Source organism: Hemitrygon akajei, chromosome 6 (genome assembly GCF_048418815.1).
Source record: "Hemitrygon akajei chromosome 6, sHemAka1.3, whole genome shotgun sequence".
In the NCBI taxonomy this organism is placed as follows: domain Eukaryota; kingdom Metazoa; phylum Chordata; class Chondrichthyes; order Myliobatiformes; family Dasyatidae; genus Hemitrygon; species Hemitrygon akajei.
Window position 1 is genome coordinate 88,161,875 of NC_133129.1, and position 23,311 is coordinate 88,185,185.

Consider the following 23,311-nt stretch of genomic DNA (forward strand, 5'->3'; position numbering starts at 1 on the left):
TTCCTCCCACAGTCCACAGATAGGTTAATTCGTCATTGTATATTGTCCTGTGATCAGGCTACAGTTAAATAGGTGGGTTACTGGACTGCAGTTCTCATTGGGCTGAAGTATAGCAGAAGAGAGTGGACCGAGAGAGAAAGGGAAAGAAAGTGTGGGAGTGGGGTTGGGATCAGAGGGAAGTGATGGGTGTGTGAGGTGAGAGGAGAACCAGATGGGGAATCCTCCAAGAGGACCACAACCTTGCTGTGGTTTGGGGGCTTGCGTGCCTCAATGACCTGGAGAGCTATGTTAGCTGGAGTTAGGGCTTTATGCTTTGGCGCTTGGTAGGGTCACCCATGGCAAACAGGCAAACCCATGTACAAGCCAGTCTTAGAGTGGGCCACTGGTCCTCCATGTTCAGGAGTTCAGCTCAGGGCTAACAACCTTGACTGGTCAAACAAAATTGTTACAGAAACAGCATTGAAGAATCCTTTTACATCTGAATGCAACTGTATTCCTGAATCTCCACTGACAGTAGTGAAAACTGAGATGAAAGATGAAAGAGCTGAACATAGCTAGTGGACTTCCATTGCTGCCAGTGGTGTAACAGGCAGCAAGTAAGTAGATGGGTGAATGGAAAAAGAGAGGAGGAGGAAGGGGGAGAATTTACTCTATTCCTCTCTATAGATGCTTCCTGACCTGCTGGATTCTGTTTTCACACAATTTGGAACTCCCTGAAATGTTATCGGACATGAAATCTGTATCACTAAGGATTTATCAAAAGCAGCACTGGCTTTTTTATTAAGGTCACAGTTTGACACTGCACTTCAAATTGCCTTTCAGTCACAATTTGTCATCGCGATCCTCATTATAATTAATGTGTACTGTGCTGTATTTCATACAAGACTTCCTACTTGTAATAGTGAACCTGGTTGCTAAGGACTAAATCTCTGATGCATCTTATTACCCGGAACCTCTTTTTCTTGTTTGTTTATTGCTGAAGATCTTTGAGAGTGGACAGCACAAGAGGGATTCTTAATGTGTCCAAAGCACAGTTGTAAATATTAGAGAAATATCTTAAGTGCTTTGTGATCACCACATACAAAATGAACAATTGTACTGTAGCTTGCATGAGGATTTCAGAACAATCCATGAATCTGAGTTGATACTTGCACATTGCTTTACTTACTGCTCAGGCAATTTTCAATTAGTTTTCGGATTCATTTTTACAATGAAAGGCTCAACTCCATCTGCTTGGCCTTGCGCAGAATCAGTCACAAGGACAAAGCTGTATTGTCCACTTTAATTCACCCATTCAGAAAGATCCTTCAGTTCCCATCCCCAAATTCCAGTTGTCTTTTCAGTAATGTTTGCTATCTCTAAAAGTTCGTTCCATGCCATATCCACTCCCATATTTTGGTCTTTTGTTAGTTTGAATCTTGCGAAGAATTGCACTGAATTTGTAGCATAGAAATAAATACTTGGGCCTTCTCCCACCCTTCAAAATCTATTTAAAATATTTACAGTGGCAATATAATTATTTTCTTATCTCTTTTAACTTTTATATCTCTAAGAACTTGAAAGCCCAAGTTTTTCAGTTCATAAGACTACTTAGTTACTGGGAATGGACCTCACGGCTCTACACTGCTTATACTACCTTAACATAGAAGAGTACAGCATAGGAGCAGGCCATTCGGCCCACACTGTTGTGCTGAACCAGCTAAAAAGCAAATCAAAAACACCCAAACACACATTCCTCCTACCATGGTCATATCCCTCCACCTTCCTTATAACCATGTGCCTATCCAAACATTAAAAGCCTCTAATGTATTTGCCTCTATCACCATACCAAGCAGTGCATTCCAGGTATTCACAACTTTCTGAGTTAAAAAAAACTCAATCCCTCACATTCCCTTTGAACCTACCCCCCCCCCCCCCCTCTTCAATGAATGCCCTCGGTATTAGACATTTCAACCCTGGGAAATAGATGCTCTCTGTCCACTCTATCTATGCCTCTCATAATCTTATAAACCTCTATTAGATATTCCCTTAGCCACTGCTGCTCCAGAGGAAGCAACCTAAATTTATCCAGCCTCTCATGATAGTACATTTTGTTTAAACCAGGCAGCATCCAGGTAAACCTCTCCTGCACCCTCTCCAGAGCCTTAACATCTTTCCTATAGTGGGGTGACCTGAACTGTATGTAATACTCCTGAACTGAACTTTTCTCCTTTAGTGACTCAGCATCAGGCCAAGCTGAAGTGCTTCAAGATACAGACTACAGAGCGTACAATCAGAAAATGCCATGTTGAAAGCCACTCCAGTATCCCTGGGTGACGCAAGTATCATTCAATGTGACGTTCTCTAATTGGATTCTCTGTTCTCTCTTCTCTTTGAAGCTTCAGAGGTTTCAAAGATACACTTAATGTCAGAGAAATGTATGCAATATATATCCTGAAATGCTTTTTCTTCACAACTATCCACAAAAACAGAGGAGCGCCCCTAAAGAGTGAATGACAGTTAAATGTTAGAACCCTGAAGTCCCCTCCCACGCACAAGCAGCAGCAATGATCCCCCTCCCCCCACCGGCAAAAAAAAGCATCGGCACTCGTCACCGAGCACTCAAACGTGAGCAAAGCCAACGGCAAAGACACAGACTTGCAGTACCCCAAAAACTACTCATTCACCCGGTATTTGACATACCACAGGCTCTCTCTTTCCCTAATAAGGGAGAAAGAGGTGTCTCCGTTTCACAGTGAGAGGAGAGACACAACAAACAATTTGCTGGTTTACAATGTTAAAAATCCATTGTGTCGCTTTTTTCCAAGCTCTGTGCCCAAAGATCTCAGGTCTCTGGGAACACAGCCTTAGATCTTCCATCTCCCACGACACACCGATCTCCTGCCCAGACACTGACCTCCGAGCTTGAAGTGAATGGGCAGCTGCAGCATTTCTGTTGCTTGCTGTGATGCGTAACTGGAGGGAGATTAGTGGGGAGGGATGAATGGACAACGAAATCACAGCGGGAACGATCCCCACAGAGTGTGTGTGGTGGGGGGGGGGGGACTGCAAGGGTGTGTTTGCTGATAGAATCCTGTTGAAAATGGCGGAAATTGTGGAGAATGATGTGTTGATTGTGAAGGTTCATGGGGTGATTGGCGAGGACAAGAGGTACTCTTTCCCTGTAGCAGGAAGATGAGGTGAGCACAGATGACCATAAAATGAAAGAGATATGGGTGATGAAGGGAAACTCTGTTAGTTGAAGGAGGAGCACACCTCTGATGTCTTGGAAAGAAAAGCCTCATCCTGGGTACAAATGTGGTGGAGATTAAGGAACTGGGAAAAGGGAATAGTTTTTTTTAACAGGAGACAGGGTGGAAAGAGGTCAGGATAGCTGTGAGAGTCGATAGGTTTGTAAAAGCTGTCAGTATATAGTCAGTATCCAGAGATGAAGACAGACATCAAGAAAGGGGAGAGAGGTGTCGGAAATGAACCAAGTAAATTTCAGGGCAGGTTGGAAGTTGGAGGCAAAGTTGATGAAATTTACGGGCTGAGCATGGGTGCATGAAGCAGCACCAATGCAGTTATCAGTGTAGTGCAGAAAGAATTACCAGGGAAGGCTTGGGATATGGACTGTTCCACCTAGCCAGTTGAAGAGGCAAGCATAGCTGGGGCCCATACCAGTACGTGGCTTCATCTTGAGTCCGGAGAAAGTGGGAGGAGCCAAAGGAGTTGTTGTTGAGGATGAGGAAGAGTTCCACCAGACAGAGGCGGTGGTGGTGGAGGGGAACATGGTTGGGCCACGTCTGCCTTCTTGTGTGAAGATAAAAGGTACCATGAAAGAAGAGCAGAAGAGTTATCTCTACTCCTGGCCTGTGTTTTCCCTTTCAATCTTTATTTTTATGAAGGTGGCTATCCAGTTGGTGTTTTATTAGTGCCAAACCAAATATTACAAAAGGTTCTCAGTTCATGGGTGATATTTGGTGGACGCAGATGCAGTTGATGTTACATCGGGGCTACTTTCATAGGAAGCTACACCAAAGCATTCCCACTAATACTGCTCAGCCTTGAAAGAGCATTAAAAATTAGGAAGAAAAGTAGCCTCAGTAGTGGTTAGAAACAATTCGGAAAATATATAGCTCGTGTGGTTGATGTTGGGTTGAGTTGTTCTCCAATCTTGGCAACTTACTCACAGAAGTTTTGTCACCTCATGAGAAAGCATCCATTAGTGCGCTATTAATTGTGGTGTGGCCTTTGAGAGTTGATTGAAAAGTACATAAAGGCCAAGCATTCTGAGGACACACTACAATCAACAGCACACTGATGATGTCTCCTCGCATGGTGACCAAGTGTTTGCAAGCAAATTACCAAGATTGGAGAACAGCTCACCCAACCATAAATGGTGTTCGGCTTGACCAAGGTACAGTAAAAACTTGTCTTGTGTACCAACCATATAGACAAATCATTACACAGTGCATTGAGGTAGTAAAGGATAAAAGAATAACAGAATGAAGAATGAAGTGTTATGGTACAGAGAAAGTGCAGTGCAGGCAGACAATAAGGTGCAGGGTCATTACGAGTTAGTGAGGTTAAGATCCCTCACAATTGTACTAAGGTATTGCAACAGCAGGACAGTCCTTGAGTCAGGTGGTATGTGCTTTCAGGCTTTTACCTGATTTGGGTTGGGGGAGAGAGACGAGAACATTCTGAGTGGGTGGGGTATTTGATTATGCTGACTCCTTTACCAGAAGGATACACAGAGTCCATGGGCAGGGAGGTTGCTTCCCATGATGTGCTGGGCTGTGTCTATGACCCTCTGTGTTTCCTTGTGAACCTGAGGTGCAGATGCAGTCCTTTTAATTTGCTATGTGCACACTGAGCTAAAGATTAAATCTCTACTTTCAGCAACAACGCAGAGAACGGGAACTACGCAAGCAGCAGGAAAAAGAGCATCAGCGGCAGTTAGATGAGATGCAGCAGCTTCGGAGGGAAGAGGAGAGGAGACAAGCTGAGAGAGAACAGGTATACACCCCACTTGCAGCAGCTTAATTAATCTTTAACCAGTTATCATTTTATGTAGTGTTTGCAGTTGGACTTTTGTCGTCTTCAAAGTATTTTTGGTCTGAAGGTCCATATTCAGTTCCTGGCCTTTTCTGACTCTGCCTGAGGCAATGTCAAAGCACCAAGTTAACTATGATGTCCCTGGTTGACAAAGGCAGCAATTCAACCAGAATCTGCCCTCTTTGTTAAGTGTTTTTATGCAAAAATACATTTGTGAGTGTCGGATAAGGAGTGGTTCAGAACCCGCAAAGGCTTTCCTTCATACAATAGACTACTGTTTCTCATTGGCTGGTCTTAGAATGAAGGATGCTGATTCCCATGGGACCATGAGGTAGCAGGAACTGATGCCGTCGCAGGCAAGACGACAGCAAAATCCAACCCCATGTCCCCTGTACAATAACACACACTCCCTTATTTGCAACATTTGTTTGGGGTCTCGCAACGCAAACTGTTCTTCACCCGCCAACTCGTTCACCACATGATTCTTGGCACATTTTGACAAACAGTTCTTCATACGCTGTATTACAAGAAGCCCTGTTTACTCAGCATTTGAAGTAGATGCTTGCAAGCTTCAAGAATCGAACAAACAACAGATTTTTTGCTGGAGATTGTTTGACCTAAAAGAAAAGGGGAATTTTATTTGACTCCGTACCAACTAATCTTTCTTATGAGCTGCCACTGTAAATTGAATTATGTACACTGAGACTAATGAACAAATATAAATTATAAAACCAGTATTAGACAGCTTGTTAATCTACTTGCTTGCTCTCCACTATGCTGCTGGTGTTTACGGCAGCATGAAGATCCTCCACCTCTAGTGGTGTTGAGGCCTTCCTTCATCATATCAGTAGCTTCCTCTTGATTTTTCACTACTGACAGTCATTCAGGTCTCTGATGTAGAAGGATTCTTTGTTGCTGTTTCTGTAACAATTTTGTTTTACCAGTCAGGGGTTGTTAGCTCTGAGCTGAACTGCCCCCACCCCCACACTGAATCTGCAGGATGAGTGGACTACTTAGTCTGGCCTCTGCCCTTTCTGACCTGTTTGGCATGGATGACCCTACCTAGAGCCAAAGCAAAAAGCCCTGACTCCAGCCAAATAGTGCTCTAGGTCACTGAGGCACACAAGCCTTTAAACCCAACAACAAGGTTGTGGTCCTCTTGGAGGTGTTAACCTACCATAACAATGTAAAACCCTTGGTGAGAAATTACCTGCCTCCTTGTTTTCAGGGGTGGGTAGGTGCTAGGTAGAGTGATGGAGACTGCCTCCACTTTGACAGTACATTCACTTGTTTTTCAGCCTGTTGGATGCAAAATCAAGTTTGCCCTGACAGTAGCAATAAAATGCTCAAACCTCAGCCTTCAAGTTCTAGATTTGAAATGTTCACAGTTTGCCTTAATTCAGCTTCTGCATATTAAGCTTCTCCATCGTTTAAGTCTTGCCGTGACCATAGTCATTTTGGTATCCTTGGTATCAAATACTTCCAGTTTTCAGGGATGTGATTTTCCTTTCAAACAGTGATATGTGGTAGCATAACATGAAGTGAAACTGCAGAGTGCTGTTTTTTTCCCTCCCCAAGTTGTACTTAAGGAGTTTTAATTTGTATCCGTGGACAAGGGTATTTTTTTCTTGATTGTTACCTTTCTTTTTCTGTTTCCGTGAATCATTTTGCATTCTCTGTTCCTAGGAGTACATAAGGCACCAATTAGAGGAGGAGCAGAGGCAGTTAGAGATTCTTCAGCAGCAGCTACTGCAAGAACAGGCTCTGCTTCTGGTAAATGGTGCAGGCTGCAAATCCTCATCCCTTTCATATCATCCCCAAGGTGTCTGCTCCTCTCCCTTATAGGGGTCATGCAACATTTTCACAGGAGTAACCAGGGTGTTTTCCTTTGACTCCTCCCTAACCCCCCCCCCCCCTCTGTCTCTCTATACCCCATGAACATCCACTCTTCCCCTATCCTCAAACCCCTCATGAAAAGTATAGTTCCAGTAATCAGAGTACTTTGTCCAGAATATGAGGTGAGTGTGGGATCTATAGCTGTTAGAATTGTATCATAAATGTCCAAGTAAAACATGCATCTTTAGATACACATTGGCATAAGGCTTAGATTTGAGTTTTTATTTTAAAATTCACAGGGGAGAAAGCACAACACTGGGAAGTTGTTACCAATAGCCTTTTTGGCTTAGGTGGGATAGTACATGCAGATTGAGATACCACGGGATATAGTGATTACTTGTCTTCCAGTACCCTGAAATTAGATCCCTAACGCAATCACAGTAGCAAAGAAAAATCGGTATCTGTGGGATCGTTATGTCCTCTTTTGCGTGTGTGTGTAAGAATGATTTATTTTTTATTTTTTTTATCGTTAGGTCCTTATGTCGACATGCTAACTGGCAAGGTACACAGGTTTGGACATTGTTTCCCCCTACCTACCCCCATCCCTTCCCATTTCTGCTCTGCCCACCCCAGGATTACTCTACGTACTCTTGTAAAACATATTGAATGACCCCTTCAAATCCATTTGCATCTCACTACAAGACCAATCCTTCAATGTCTTATCCTGTGCGTGTGTGTGTGTGCGCGCACACGAGCGCGCCCATGTATGTGTGTATCCTTTTGCAGATTGTCCTAGTAATTAGTGCTTTTCTTTTGGTTCAGTTTAAATCCCAATCAGCGACCAATTTGCATTAAGGCATGGAGTGCAAATAGGACAAACGTAATGCGGAGTGAATCTGAAGTTGATATTTGGCCCCTTAGTGGCAGCCGTGGACTTAGCAGCTTTAGTTTTCTGGGCAATAGATCCTACTTGAAGCATGGTTCCACCACAAAAATCTAGATTTGAATTATTCATAGGATTCAAAAAGATTTGCCTTAATGAAGAAGGCAGTCAATCTGGGCTTTGACAGACATCTATGAGCAAGCAAAGTAAGAGATGGGTGGCTAATGCAGGCATAGGAAAAAGGAAGTATTATTGTATCTGCAAACAGATTATTTAAGCTGCCCCGAAGGGGAATTGGATTCACTCTTGCTCTAGACTGAATTTAGATCAAGCATGTGCCAGATTTTTGATCTATTCTCATTCTGGAGTTCTGCCAGTGCATGTGGTTTTGCCATGAACTTGATTTCTCTCTTCCCACCCAAACCCACCCCTCAAAAACTTTAAGCATTACGGACTTTTCTTGGGAATGCTTTATCTGAGGATATACTGTGTGCTGACTGTGGTAACTTTGTGTAAATAAGTTAACTGGACCCAACTGAACTTTATAAATCTGTTCAAAATCGAAGATGATGAACTAAAAGATTCAAAACTAATAGTTGTGTCCAAAACATCCTGTTTTAAGATTTCAGCAAAGAGCTCTACCCCACTGGCCAATTAAACCTCATCCTACACTTGTCAGCAAGTTCAGGGACTTTTGCTGAGTGGTACGATCATTCTGTTCCATGGTTATAGATGCACTAGACCATGAATTCTGGGCCAAAAAATGGAATGCATTAGAGAGCTAGAATATTGTGATTCATCCTCTGCTGCTAATCCAATACTCTGTTAGAGTCATAGATAAGTATAGTACACCCTTCAGCCCACCCAGTCCGTGCTGAACCATTTAAACTGCCTACACCCATTAACCTGCACCAGGACCAGAGCCCTCCATACTCCTACCATACATGTATCTAGCCAAACTTCTCTTCAATGTCAAAATCGAGCTGGCATGCACCACTTGTGCTGGCAACTCATTCCACCCTCTGAATGAAAAAAGTTTTCCCTCATGTTCCCCTTAAACTTTTCACCAATCGCAGTGGAAAAAGCCTGCTTGTATATACGTAGTCTTGTATACCTCTATCAAAAAACCTCCTCTTAGTTGTCTCCGTTCCAAGGAATAAAGTCTTAACCTATTCAATCTTGCCTTTAACTCAGATCTTCCAGTTCTAGCAACTTTCTCTGTACTCTTTCAACCTTATTAATACCTTTCCTTAGGTAAATGACCAAAACTGCACTCAGTCTCCAAATTAGGCTACACCAATGTCTTATACAACTTCAATATAACCTCAAATCTCCTGTCCTCAATATTTTGATTTATTTTTTCTCTATGTACTAGATTGACTCTGCCTTTAAACCACAACTCAGCTGCAGATAAGTAGAATTGATTGGTATTAACCAGACTGAATAAACCACCAAAATAATCTACAAAGTAAACAACGAGCACAGATGGAATGTTGTTGATCTCATGTTAGTTTAACTGTTAAATCATCTGAGAGTATGTATGGAATAAAAATGCTTACAAATTTCATTTTTTCTAAACTTTTTCATCCTTTCATGTGAAACTAATATTTAATTCACTACTAATCATAATCTAGCACACCCAGGGTGGGGAGGAGTGCAATTATTTAATCTGGTTGATGAAATCTGATATCCTGGCAATTATTGTCCTATCAGAAGTGAGCATTGTGCATTAAATGATGTGCATCAAGTTTATTAATTGTAACATACTGTCTTGTGTATGATATCTATCGCGTCCCCAACCTGGTATTTCAATGGTAAGTTATCCTGGATGTATTGGTATTGGCTTGCTACTTCTTTTACATGGGCTTTCAAATAAAAACTTATCCATTTTCCAATTTGCACTTTCCAATTTTTAAAAATTCTTTATTTAGTATATGACCATTGCCAACAAGTCCAATATTTAGTGTTCATCCCTAATTGTCCTTAAGACGGTGTCCTTAAGAGATCACCGCTTGCAACACTGATCAGAGAGGCGCAGAGAGAATCTGTAATTACCAACAAGCACCTTTATTGTCTAAACTAACAAGTACATGAATTAATACACAAAGTACCAGTGTGCACACCTGCTAGGTTACCTGACTCTTCTGAATAGTCAAAGAATAGAAAAGGTAATACCCAGGTAGACTAGTCTGCGCTGGCCACGTGTTCTAGGCAGAATTGCCCACCCTTGAATCTGAGATGGTTATTCTTTGAAGATATTGCTGCACAGTGTCTGTTTTTATATTCATTTCTTATTAATTCAAATGTTGCATTTCAGTGTTATTGGCTATGGGTCATTTGATTGACCTTTACACATTTTTATTGGCTCTTGTCCAAGCCAGCATATATTTATTACCCTTCTTCCAAGTGACAACTGGTAACCTATGGCTCTTTGTTCTCATTCAGTAACCAGCTCAAATCACTCAGGGCAGACACGGACCCCAACAAACCTGCATGTTATGTCCAAGCAAAGAATACCTCACAAATAACTTCCTGTTTTGAAATTATCTCTAGTCCAACGGGATTACCTGGAGCATTGTGTCTACTTCAAAATTTTAATCAAGCCAAGCACTTCAGTTCACAAAACGGAGGATGCAGAGTCGCTTCGCAAAATGCAGCCTCCATCTCCTTCGACTTCATGGCAAGAACAAAGACAACTGGTCTGGCTGCTTCCACTGCCTTTGATTCATTTGTATTCACTGATTTGTAGCCGAGTTCTTTCTGGAAAACAATGCTATTAACTGGTTACCTTTAATCACTCCAAACTTTTCTGGTACCAGTACTTTTGGGTAGAAAGTTCCAGGATTTAGACCCAGCCAAAATGAAAGCATGGTGATATATTTCCAAATCAGGACTGTTTTCTTTGACCTCAGTGATGGAGATGTAGGAGATACTGTTGCAAGAGTAAGCAACAGTGCATATTTAAGTGGCGTATGTTGTGGCCACTGTGTAGTTAAGGAATTGAATGGTTAGAATGTAGGCTGAGTGCCGTCGGTAGATTTCGTAGCGCCTCAGCGTGTCCTGTAAAATGTCCTTCTGAGTTGGCTACTACTGCTTCTTACTCCATTGCCCCCATTTGCTGAACTGTCAGCACCCTCATTGTCCTGTAGCCCAATTTCCAACCTTATAATCTTTTTTTTTTAATCACCATGCCTCCCTCCCCATACCTCAGCTTATTTTCAGCCAGGCATTTAGTTATCTTTTGAATCAACCACTTGAAGCTCCAATAGCTGACCTTGAGTAAAAAGTAAATTCTCCCTTCTCTACCCACTCCACCCTGGCTCTCTCCCTCTCAGTTGCTCCACATCCACTCAGATCTCACAGTCCCTTCCATTTCTGGTTTTTCATTAGCATCTTTACCTTAGTCTGCTTAATCCTAATCTTGGGATCTTCTGGACATCTCCACTCTGCTCGCTCCCTCTGCTTCAGTAAACTCAATTCCTTGACCAAACTTTCAGCAATTCACGCCAATATCCCCTTCTGTGGCTCTTTTAATTACACTCCCATAAAGTGCCTGGGGATGATATATACACACACAGCATCTATGGGGGAAAAAAGTGCAGTCAACATTTTGAGCTGAGACTTCAGCAGGACTCATGTAGATAGAGGTTTCTTTTGTGTAGGGGGGAAAAAGCAGCTATTTTAGTGCAGTAAGGAGGTGAATGATATTGCAGTCCACTGTGCTGTTTAATGGAGGACTGTTGGCACCAATTTAGATTAAAGTTACCACTTAACTTCTGCATACCCAGCACCAACAGATTCACCTACCTGGGCAGCATCATTCAACAGGATGGAGGGACCAAGGATAGCATCCAGTGCAAACTCAGCAAAGCTAAATGTGTCTTCAGTTCAGTGAGCAACATATGGGGATCAACTAAGAACAGCTCTAATACTAAGATGAAGCTGTGCCAGAGCTGTGTTCTGTCCACAATCTTGTACAGGTCAGAATATTGGCACATGACAAAGAGCGACCTTGCCAACCTGTCATCACTCCATACCAGGAGCCTACGGAAGAGCCACCATATTTTCTGGCCAAGAAAGATTTCCAACCATGCCCAAGAGGATATGGCCACAAGCATCATGAGGAAACAGAGATGGATTAGGCTCATGATGAGAAGAAAGGCCATCTAACTCATTGAGTCAGCACATCATTGGACCTCTGAAGGACAAAGAAGATGCGGGGGACCAAAGAAAACTTGGCACCATACCATAGAGGCAGAAATGCGGACCCTGAACCACACCTGGGGCACAATAGAAAAGATGGCCAAGGACAGACAGACATGGAGGACCTTCATTGCTGCCCTAATGCCAACAGGCAGGAACTAACTAACTGAACTTCTACATTAGAGATGTAGATATATTTCCAATTCAGGAAGATGCACAATTTGGAGAAGAACCTGTTGTCTTTGACTTCTATGATGAAGATTTAGGGATATGGTTGGAATAGTAATCCCAAGTAGCTATAGTGCATTATGGAGCTGGCAATATGCTGCAGCCACTGTCGTTTAAAAATAAAATGAGTGGTTAGAGTGCTGGATACAATGCCATTAGTAGATTTCATGTGCTTCAAATTAGTTTGAATTGCATGAAATTCTCTCCCTCTAGCTTTCAAGAAGGAGCTAGATAGGTATCTTATGGATAGGGGAATCAAGGGATATGGGGACAAGGCAGGAACCAGGTATTGATAGTAGATGATCAGCCATGATCTCAGAATGGCGGTGCAGGCTCGAAGGGTGGAATGGTCTACTTCTGCACCTATTGTCTATTCCTGTCCAATTATAACCCATCTTGCCTGTTTGCTTATATATGCTCCCTTCCCATCCTTGTGCACTAATAGTATTATTTATTTATTGAGATACCGTGCAGAATGGGCCTTTCTGGCCCTTCGAGCCATGCTGCCCAGCACTCACCCAGTTTAATTCGAACCTATTCATGGGACAATTTACAATGACCAATAGACCTACCAGCCAGTACATCTTGGGATTGTGGGAGGAAACTGGAGCACCCGAAGGAAACCCACACAGTCATGGGGCAAACATACAAATTCCTTACAGACAGCAGCGGGAATTAAACCCGAGTTGGCTGTACTGTAAAGCGTTGTGCTAACCACTATACTACTGTGCTGGTTATGGAATCATACCAGTTGGCTCTATTGAAGGTATATCCAAATGGTTCCATTCCTGGAATGCTAAAAATTTGCCTCCTCTTTATACTGCATCCAACTCTATTTGAAGTTCTTTTTGCTTTCCCCACTTTCAATCAATCCAGTACAACACCGAACACCAGAGCAAATTCCGTCCCTGATCCTGTGGAATCTAGGGTATCGAAGCCTTCCATTTGTTTCTCCATATGTTAAGTGCCCAGACTTTGACACAGTAGTAACTGAAAGCCTCAAGTCAGCTATTTCTTTGCAGGCAGGCAACATAAATCAGAGCGTGTGAATCCCTGGGTTGCTCTACTGCTGTGTGAAATGTTATTTATAGAATGAAACTGACAGAGGCACAGAAGCAGACAGGCCACCCTCTCAGCTTAGGAAGTGTGCATGTGGAGGAGGAACAGATGTTTACTTTTTAAAATGTGATGAATGAAAAGAGAATGCTACAGCATTGTGGGAGACTGCTTTCGCTGCTTTGGATCAAAATTAGTCCAATGACATTGGCCTGTTGATTTTAAAGTTCGAAGTAAATTTTATTATCAAAGTGCATATATGTCACCGTGTACAACCCTGAGATTCATTTTCCTGTGGGCATACTCAGTAAATCTATAGAATAGTAACTATAACAGGATCATTGAAAGATCAACTAAGTGGAGAAGATGACAAACTGTGCAAAAGCAAAAATAAATAAATAGTAATAAATAAAAAGAACATGAGATAAAGAGTTCTTAAGTTGAGATCATTAGTTATAGGAACATATCAATGATGGAGCAAGTGAGTGAAGTTATCCCCTTTCAGTCAAGAGCCTGATGGTTGAGAGGTGGTAACTATTCTTGAACCTTATGGCACAAGTCCTGAGTCTCTTGTACCTTCTTCCTGATGGCAGCAGTGTGAAAAGAGCATGTCTTGTGTGGTGGGGTTCTCTGATAGATGCTGTTTTCTTATGAGAGCTTTTATGTAGATGTGCTCAATGGTTGGGAAGGTTTTACCCACGATGTACTGAGCCAAATCTACTACCTTTTCTAGGATTTTCCATTTAAAGGCATTACTTTGAAAACTTTTCTCCCATACCAAAGCTCCCTGTTTAAATAATGCTCTAATCCTCAGATGAGACCCCAGAATTTATGATAATTTTTTTCTTGAATGCAGCAATAATGGTTTTACCAGTGAAGCAGTAACCCAAAGAACATGTTCAAGTCAGGTGTTTGACGATTTGAAAAATAAATCAGGACTTAAAATTCTGATATGAAGGAATCTGTCCCTTTTCTGTTGTCTGCTTTTGCATGGTCCATTTGTGATCCCAATATGTTTGATTTCTAACGACCAAACACAGTTATGTTGAAATGATCAGAAACTCCAAAAATTTGGAGCAATAGTATGCTACTTTGTCCTTCAGGCTTTTTATAGTATCCAACAAGTTTGTGACTTGCCTTCGATCTCAGCTCAACTTTCTGCATCTGTACCTATTTCCCTCTCTTCCTTTGAAGTCCAGAAACACTTATGCAGCATTTTACGATCTCCACCATCTTCAGGTGTTCACCACTCTTCATCTCATTTTGAAGTAATCCACACCCTATTCTGAGGCCATGACTCCCAGTTTTAGACAGTTCCCATCATGTTGAGTCATACACAAATTTTGTCAGTTCCATTGAGATCTCCACTTATTCTAAATTTAAGCAAATATAAGACCATAACATATAGGAATAGAATTAGGCTATTTGTCACATCGAGTCTGCACCACTATTCCAGCATGGCTGATTCATTTTTCCTCTCAGCCCCAATCTCCTGCCTTCTCCCTGTGTCCCTTCAAGCCCTGACCAGTCGAGAATCTATCAACCTCTGCCTGAAATATACATAAAGGCAGCTACCTGTAGCAATTAATTTCACAGTCTCACCATTCTCTGGCTAAAGAAATTCCTCCTCATCTCCATTCCAAAAGGACACCCCTCTATTCTGAGGCTGTCCTCTGGTTTTAGACCCTCCCACCATAGGAAACATCCTCTCCACATCCACTCTGTCAAGGCCTTTCACCATTCGATAGGTTTCAGTGAGGTCACACCTCAGTCTTCAGAATTCCATTGAATACAGGTCCAGAGCCATCAAACATTCTTCATATGACAAGCCATTCAATCCTCGAATAATTTTCATGAATCTCCTTTGAACCCTCTGCAATTTTTAGCACATCATTTCTAAGAAAAGAGGCCCAAAACTGCTCACAGTATTCCAACTGAGGTGTGACGCTTTATAAAGTGTTTTATAAAGCTTCAACATTACATCCTTGCTTTTATATTCTAGTCCTCTTGAAATGAAAGTTAACATCATTTTTGTCTTCCTTACCACCAACTCAACCTGCAAATTACCCTTTTTGGAATCCTGCAAGAGAACTCCCTAGTCCCTTTCACCTCAGATTTCTGAATTTCTATTCATTTAGAAAGGAGTCAACCCTTTTATTTCTTTTACCAAAGTACATGATTATACACTTCCTGACACGATATTCCATCTGCCACTTCTTTGCTCCTTCTCCTAATCTAAATCCTTCTGTAGCCCCTCTGCTTCTTCAAAACAACCTGCCCCTCCACCTATCTTCATACCATCCACAAACTTTGGTCTTGTGTACTCAGTCTCTCTGTGTAGAGCAAGCCTGCTACCCCAGGAACCAGTTTGGTGAATCTTCAGTGCTACCCCTCTCTATGGCAAGTATATTCTATGATGAGATCATATTCCAGGTGTGCTATCATCAAAACTTTGTGATTTCAGTAAGTACTCCTGTACTCAAAAATCTTTGTGGTAGTGGCCAACATACTTTTTGTTCTACTGCACCTGCATGAAAGCATTGGGTATCTGGGTCCCTCTGAAAAGCAGTGATTCCCAATCTGTCACCATGCAGAAATTACTGTTTTCTAAACCTAAGTGGCTGATCCCAGATCTTTCCACAGCTTGTGCTATCTACGATGTTCTTGCCACTCAGTATTCTCCGAGTCATATGCGGGTTGCAATAGAATAAGACAAGTATCAATCATCACAATGATTTCAGGACATCTGTGGAAAGCCTTACCAACAGCACACACGCCCTCTGTTTTTTTTTAATGGTTTTGCTGTTGGGACTTATGCATCCATTGGTTTAGCTCATATCAGTCTGAAACAGGGGTTCCTGACCTGGAGTCTGTGGACCCTTCAGTTAATGGTAAAGATCCATGGCATTAAAAAGGGTTAGGAACCCCTGGTCTCAAATAAAGAGCTATGCACGCTATTAGTGATGCTGACAAGAGTATCCTTGATGTTGCTGATGTTGGGGAATTAGGTATTAGTTGCTCTACTAAAGCGAATACTTTTATGTTGGCATGGCTGAGGTGATTAGCTTTAACTGTAGTTAAGCTGTTGTGCTTTGCAAAGTAAGTCGCGGCCATTCTGATGGGCGTCCTTGTGTCCCCGTTGCAGGAGTACAAGCGGAAGCAGCTGGAGGAGCAGCGGCAGTCCGAACGGCTTCAGCGGCAGCTGCAGCAGGAGCACGCCTTCCTCATGTCGCTGCAGCAGCAACAGCAGCAGCAGCAACTGCAGAAGCAGCAGCAGCAGCCACCTCAGGAAAAGAAACAACTGTATTACTACAATAAAAATGTGAATCCTTCTGACAAGCCAGCCTGGGCAAAGGAGGTAAATCCTCAGGAAACTCCTGTTCTGCATCTTGATCATAAGACCATAAGATACAGGAGCTGAACTAGGCCGTTTTGGCCATCGAATCTGCTCCACCATTTTATCATGGCTGCTCCATTTTCCCTCTCAGTCCTAATATCCTGCCTTCTCCCTGTAACCCTTCAAGCACTAACTAATCAAGAATCTATCAATCTCGGCCTTAAATATACCCAGTGACTCAGCCTCCATTGCTGCCTGTTGCAATGAATTCCACAGATTCACCATTCTCTGACTAAAGAACTTCCTCCTCACCTCCTTTCTAAATGGACATCCATCTTTTCTGAGGCTGTGTCCTCTGGTCTTAGGCTCCCCAACCATAGAAAACATCCTCTCCACATCCACCCTAGTGCTGTCTTTCAACATTTGATTAAGTCACTCCTCGTTCTTCTGAACTCCAGTGAGTAGAGGCCCAGAGCCATCAAATGCTCCTTATTTGATAAACCTTTCAATCCCAGAATCAAGTTTGCAAACCTTTTTTGAACCCTTTCCAATGTCAACACATCCGCTCTTGGATCTTGGTGCTGATCTTCAGGGAGACGTGGCTGAAGTACAGAGGAACATCTTCAGCCTTTCGGCCCCATTCTGACTTTCATTTAAATCATGTCATTAGTATCCCAACATTTGGGTTTGGCATCTGTTATGTATGCACGGAACAAGAACGACATGAAGGAGTAGGGTTATATGATTTTACTGAGTCATGACAAGACAAAATCATGCAAATTTGATAACCTGCACAAAAAGAGAGGTCAGTCCCCACATAGGAAGCCCAGTCAATTCACCATGCAGTGAATCATCAGACACATGCATGCACACTTATCACATTCTCGTAATCGATATCGAACAATTCAGTAGCCAGCCTACCTTTACTGAAGTATATCTATCAGTAAACTTGGCCACTGTTGTATTTTCTCTGGGAATTAATCCAGATTTCAAATACCCTTTGTGTGTAGGTGGATTACTTTTCCTGACATAATTATGAATGGCACTGCTACAATTTTAAACCTACACTTCCCCATGCAAGTAGTTTCAGCTCCTCTTCAACTAACATTTCCCATTTTAAACATATGACTAGTAATTGCAGAATTTTGCAAAAAAAACACATACTGTTTAATTCAGTTGGTTGAAATAAAGGTTATTTGTGAGAGGAGAACTCTGAGAGGGTTGGTGAAGTGTAAAGATCAGAAAAAAAGCTTTTTTAAAATCAATATTCATTGATGAGTCTTATTCATGGAAGAATCATTGATCTAGGTAGTTGTGGCAAAGAAGGAATGAGATTAGTAAACTTTTAAATAATCTTTTCCCATTCAGCCGCAGGACATGCAACACCTATGCTTTCCACTTCCATCCCTATTATTCAGCTCCCAAGTGGTATTTCTAAGCGAAGGTATGATTATTTTGCAAATCTTTCAGTCTACTGTACTGCATTCAGTGGCATCCCCCGCGTAGGAATAACACAGATGAAGATTGGTTGAGCATTTAGTGGAGCTCCTAAATTCAGTTCTCAGGAGTGACCCTGTAATGTTGAAGCAGGTTTAAAGTTTGGAGTGAGGCAAAAGACAGTGATTGCAAATAAACACATTAATCATATCAAATATGAGAAAATCTACAGGTGCTTGAAATCCAAGGCAAAACACAAAATACTGGAGCAACTCAGCAGGTCAGGCAGCATCTGTAGAAATGAATAAACAGTCAATCTTCTCGGCCTAAAACATCAAGTTGGTTTATTAATCTCATTCCTTCCTTTTCACAACTGCCGAGATGTAGGGTCTCGGCCCAAACGTTAATCAGTTGTTTAAAAATGAACAATGAAACGCCGAACATGGCGTCTAGCTAAATAAATGTTCACCTAAATTCAATTCAAATTCAATTGTCATTCAACCATACTTGAATACTCATGAATACAGCCAAATGAGACAATATTACTCCGTGGTCAAGGAGCAAAACACAGTATCAACTGTCATACACAGCACAAAGCACACAAATCACGTACAAGACAGCAAGCACAAATACTGTCGCAGTCCTGCAATAAGAGTCCAACCTTGCACCATCAATCTGCAGTTCACAACAGACCAGACTTCTGTTGAGCAAACACCATTGGGGGGTGGGGGGGCAGCACTAGCTCCTGCCATGCCACACCATGCCTTTCAGGCAACTCTGCAGCTTGAGACCTAGTTCTTGCAAATGCAAGATATCAAGCACATATCGATAACAGTAAAATACAACCGCACAAAATATATAGTATGTAGTCCAGACCCTTCAGTCCATTGAAATCTTCAGCCAACCACAATCGAGCTTGTCTTCTGCCAGGATGCTGTGTCACACGCCCCTGGTGGTGTGCACCAGCTCAAAATGCCTCCCTCCGGACTGCCTAATTCTGCACCCGTATCTTGTGGTCTAAACTGGTCTGATTTTAGTTATTTCATATCCACTATCCTGGTAGAGTCTTGAATGTCCTCTGAAATTTCTAGCAAAATATTTCAGAGAAAATTAGTTTTGAGCACAAATGTCAGCTTTGGTCATAAAGGTAACATCATGTAAGTGAATGGCTTTTTTTTTAAAGAAAGGCACAGGGAACCCAATTTCCACAGTTGTTCCATACAGGTTGTAGGTTCTTTGCTTCCTTAAGGCTGCTGTTAAATAACAAGTTGTTCCACAGAGTTGTCTGAAATTGAGTTTCTTGTTCAGCAAAAAATCACTTGGTTAGACTTAAAGCTCTACCTGCACTGTCACCACGAGGAAGATACCAGCTTGTAAGTTGTGCAAGTATCAGTTGCACTGGGGTTGCATGCCATGGCTTCATGCACTGATCAATACAATATCATGTTGCTCAAACGCATAAAAATCCATATATAATCTATTCAGTATTGCTGCCTTTCACAATTTAGCATCAAGCGTTAAGTCACTGAAAAGTGATGCATTGGTCTCTTGGCTAACAAATTATTAGGAGTTGTTTTCTGTTCAGTGCAGCCCCTTTGAAACAAAATCCAGCAGAGTCTCAATCAATCAGATGACATAGTTGAGTCTAATTAATCAATATGAACCTCTGGCAGTTTTGTTGACATCAAATTACATGCCTGCCTTGATATCTATCTGCAAAGGTTGAAGAACGCACCAAAATGAACCGGCAAAACTCTCCTGGTGCCAAGCCTAAGATGGGGACCACAATATCTGATCCATCGCTGCAGTCACTCTCTGAATCCGTACCCAACAATTCCGCCCAGGCTTCACAGACGCCACCCATGCACCGACCGGTGGAGCCCCAGGGAGCCCAGTCAAAGGTGGGTGATTGCCACAGCTGGCTTTTCACTGGTGCTTTCATGTTTGGAAAAAACTGCTGTAGGCCTGGATTATTTTACAGAAACACGCGGTTCACACACTGCAGTTTCAGATTTTCCTTCCGCTCGTCGGCAGCTGCTGTCGGGGTCTCCAAAATCACTGAAGCAAATTGAACACGAAACCACAGGTGCAGGGATCTGGAGCAGTAAATGAACTGTTGGAAGAACTCAGCAAGTTGTGTGCACGTTCTTGAACTAAAACTTCCCGTTACCTCTGTAGATGCTGCCTGACCCATAGCACTGGGGTTCCCGACTTCTTTGTTTATGCCATAGACCCCTACCATTAAGTACGGAGTCCATGCACCCAGATTGGGTACCGCTCCTATAGCAGTTCTTTTTTTCTTAACTATACTGGTGTCAAACTCGGTAACCAGGTTCTTAATTCCATCTAGCATATGAATTATTTGCATTTCATGATAGAGAACTGTTGGTTGTCCACTGAAGTTGCAGAAACCCGGTTGTTCCACTGGCATTTCAAGCTGCACGTGACCCTCTTTCATCATAACCTACCCAAGTATTCCATGGTCCCTTGTGTCTTTATCGTCTTCTTCTTGGGGCCTTGCTCTCAGTGGAGCAATCAGAATCAGATTTAGTATCACTGGTGTGTCGTGAAATTTGCTGACAGTGCAATACATAACGGAGGAAAAATGTGAATTGCAGTAAGTGTGTGTATATCTGTATTATATATGTGTGTGTGTGTGTGTATATATAATATATATAATTAAAAAACATTTAATGAGTAGTGCAAAAATGGAAATAAAAAGGTAGTGAGGTGGTGTTCATATGTTCAATGCCCATTCAGAAATCGAATGGCGCAGGGAAAGAAGCTGTTCCTGAATTGTTGCCTCCTTTCTGATGGTAGCACTGAGAACAAGGAATTACCTGGGTGTTGGAGGTCCTTATTGATGTATGCCGCCTTTTTGAGGCATCGCTTCTTGAAGATGTCCTGGATACAGAGGCTAGGGCTCATGATGGAGCAGACTAAATTTACAACTCCCTGCAGCGTACTTCGATCCTGTGCAGTAGCCCACTCCCCCCCACCCCCCCCCCATGCCAGATGGTGATGCAGCCAGTTAGAATGTTCTCCACAGTACCTCTGTAGAAGTTTTTCAGTGTTTTTGGAGACGTACCAAATCTTCTGAAACTCCCAATGAAATACATCCACTGTTGTGCCATCTTTGTAGCTGCATCTATATGTTGGGCCCTCCGTCTCCATCATACAAAGTGGGCAGTATGATTGGAATTCATCAATGTTTCTGTAATCCACTGTTTCCACTGTACAGGGGATTGGCCTATACAGCTTCACCAAAAACCACCAAAGAGGCTTTTCCACCTCTCATGACAGAAACATAGGACTGGACTTTGAGAGGCCATGTGTCTGTATCTTCCCCATAAATATCAGTGCTGTTCACTTCAACAGTTAATTATAGAAGCAGTTTTTACTCTCTCAGTATCTTGAGGGCAGGAAAGTTCTTCCAAGCTTCTCTCTGCATCCTTGACTTTCCTTGGATTTGAGCCTTTCACAAGGAGAAACATTGTTATATCCATCTTTCTAAGAATCTCAAGTGGACCATTCTTTATCTTCTCTTTGCCACTGAACAGGCAATGAGAAAAGTAGATCTTCACCCTGTCCAGAACCAGTCTGGGAAGCCCAATAGCTCATGATTGATGCCACCATTTCCATGAACCCCTCAAGGTGACTATTAACTATGTATGATGTAGCAAAAGCTAAATGGCTGGAGGAACCCAATGGGTCAGGCAGCATCTCTGGAGAAAAATACAATCAATGTTCTAAACGGGCAAATTTCTGCAGTTGTACCATGGAGAGCATTCTAACCGGTTGCATCACCATCTGGTAAGGGGAGGGGGTGGTGTGCACAGGATCGTAATAAGCTGCAGAAAGTTGTGAACTGTCAGCATCCAGGGCATCTGTCTCCAACAGATGGCGTCCATCAGGAAGGACCCCTGACATGCCCTTTTCTCATTGTTACCATCAGGGGGTAGGTACAGGAGCCTGAAAGCACACACTCAACAATTCAGTAATAGCTTCTACCCTTTTGCCATCAGATTTCTGAACGAACATGTGAACACTACCTTACTTTTTTCTCTTTTTGCACTATTTACTTAATTAACTTTTTTAACGGGTATATATATATATATGTGTGTGTGTGTATAGGTATGTGTGTATATATATATACACTTTATTATGTTTTGTACTGCTGATGCAAAGTCAACAAGTTTCACGACATATGCCAGTGATATTAAATCTGATTCTGCACTCGGGAATCAGAGGAGCAACAGGACTTGGGGGTGTTTGTGCAGGATTCCCTGAAGGTTAATTTGTAGGTTGAGCCAGTAGCAAAGCAGGTAAATGCAACATTAACATTCATTTCAAGAGAACTAGAATATAAAAGCAAGGATGCAATGCTGGGGCTTTATAAGGTATTAGTCAGACTGCATTTGGAGAATTGTGACCAGTTTTGGGCCCCACATCAAAGAAAGGATATGCTAGCATTGGAGAGGATCTAGAGGAGATTTGCAAGAATTATCCTGCGAATGAAAGGGTTAATATATGAACTATGTTTAATGGAGTTTAGAAAACCGAGAGGGGATTTCACTGAAGAGTTTGTAAAGTCTCGATAGAATAGACGTGAAGAGGATGTTTCCAATAGTGGGAGAGTTTAGGACTGGAGGGTGCGACCTCAGAATTGAAGGATATCTCTTTAGAACAGAAATGAGGAGGAATTTCTTTAGCTAGAGGGTGGTGAATTAATTATCACAAGCAGTTACAGAGGCCAAGTCACTGGGTATATTTAAAACAGGTGGATGGATTCTTGAGTAGTCAGGGTGTCAAAGGTTATACAGAGAAGACAGGAGAATGGGGTTGCAAGGGATAATAAATCAGCCATGATGAAATGATGGAGCAGATTCAATGAGCCAAATGGACTAATTCTGCTCCTGTGCCTTACGGTCTTTCACCTGAGGTATTGTCAGGATTATAATGCCCTGAGGTGATCAATTAAATTTTAGCAAAGATTTAAATGCTGACTTAAAACACTTTTCTTTCAGTTTCAAGTGGCACACCTAGTCGCGCTGAAACCATCTGTTGCCGTTCCGAGGTCCCAGTCACTGCAAGACCAACCAACCAAGAATGTTGCTGCGTTCCCAAGTCAGGAGCCAGCGCCAGTGAAGCGCGGCGAGATGCTGCGGCAGAACTCCGACCCCACCTCCGAGACCCCCGTGCTGCCTCCCCGTGCAAACAGAGATGACGCCGGGCCATGGGTGAAGATGTCTGATGAAGCACCACCAAAGGTAGTCACAGTTTCCAGGGCA

General features: G+C 42.4%; 1 protein-coding gene across 4 annotated transcripts in view; it reads left to right on the forward strand.

Annotated features, from left to right (window-relative positions):
* Positions 1-23,311, forward strand: part of LOC140729228 (misshapen-like kinase 1) — a 333,768-nt gene that overhangs the window by 239,129 nt on the left and 71,328 nt on the right. For 2 of the 4 annotated variants that reach the window (XM_073048755.1, XM_073048756.1), the window contains exons 13-17: positions 4,885-5,001; positions 6,727-6,813; positions 16,392-16,604; positions 19,742-19,921; positions 23,048-23,290. In XM_073048755.1, the coding sequence (XP_072904856.1) occupies positions 4,885-5,001; positions 6,727-6,813; positions 16,392-16,604; positions 19,742-19,921; positions 23,048-23,290 (840 nt within the window). The remainder of the gene's footprint in view (positions 1-4,884; positions 5,002-6,726; positions 6,814-16,391; positions 16,605-19,741; positions 19,922-23,047; positions 23,291-23,311) is intronic. The other 2 variants (XM_073048757.1, XM_073048758.1) reach the window with 1 other exon arrangement.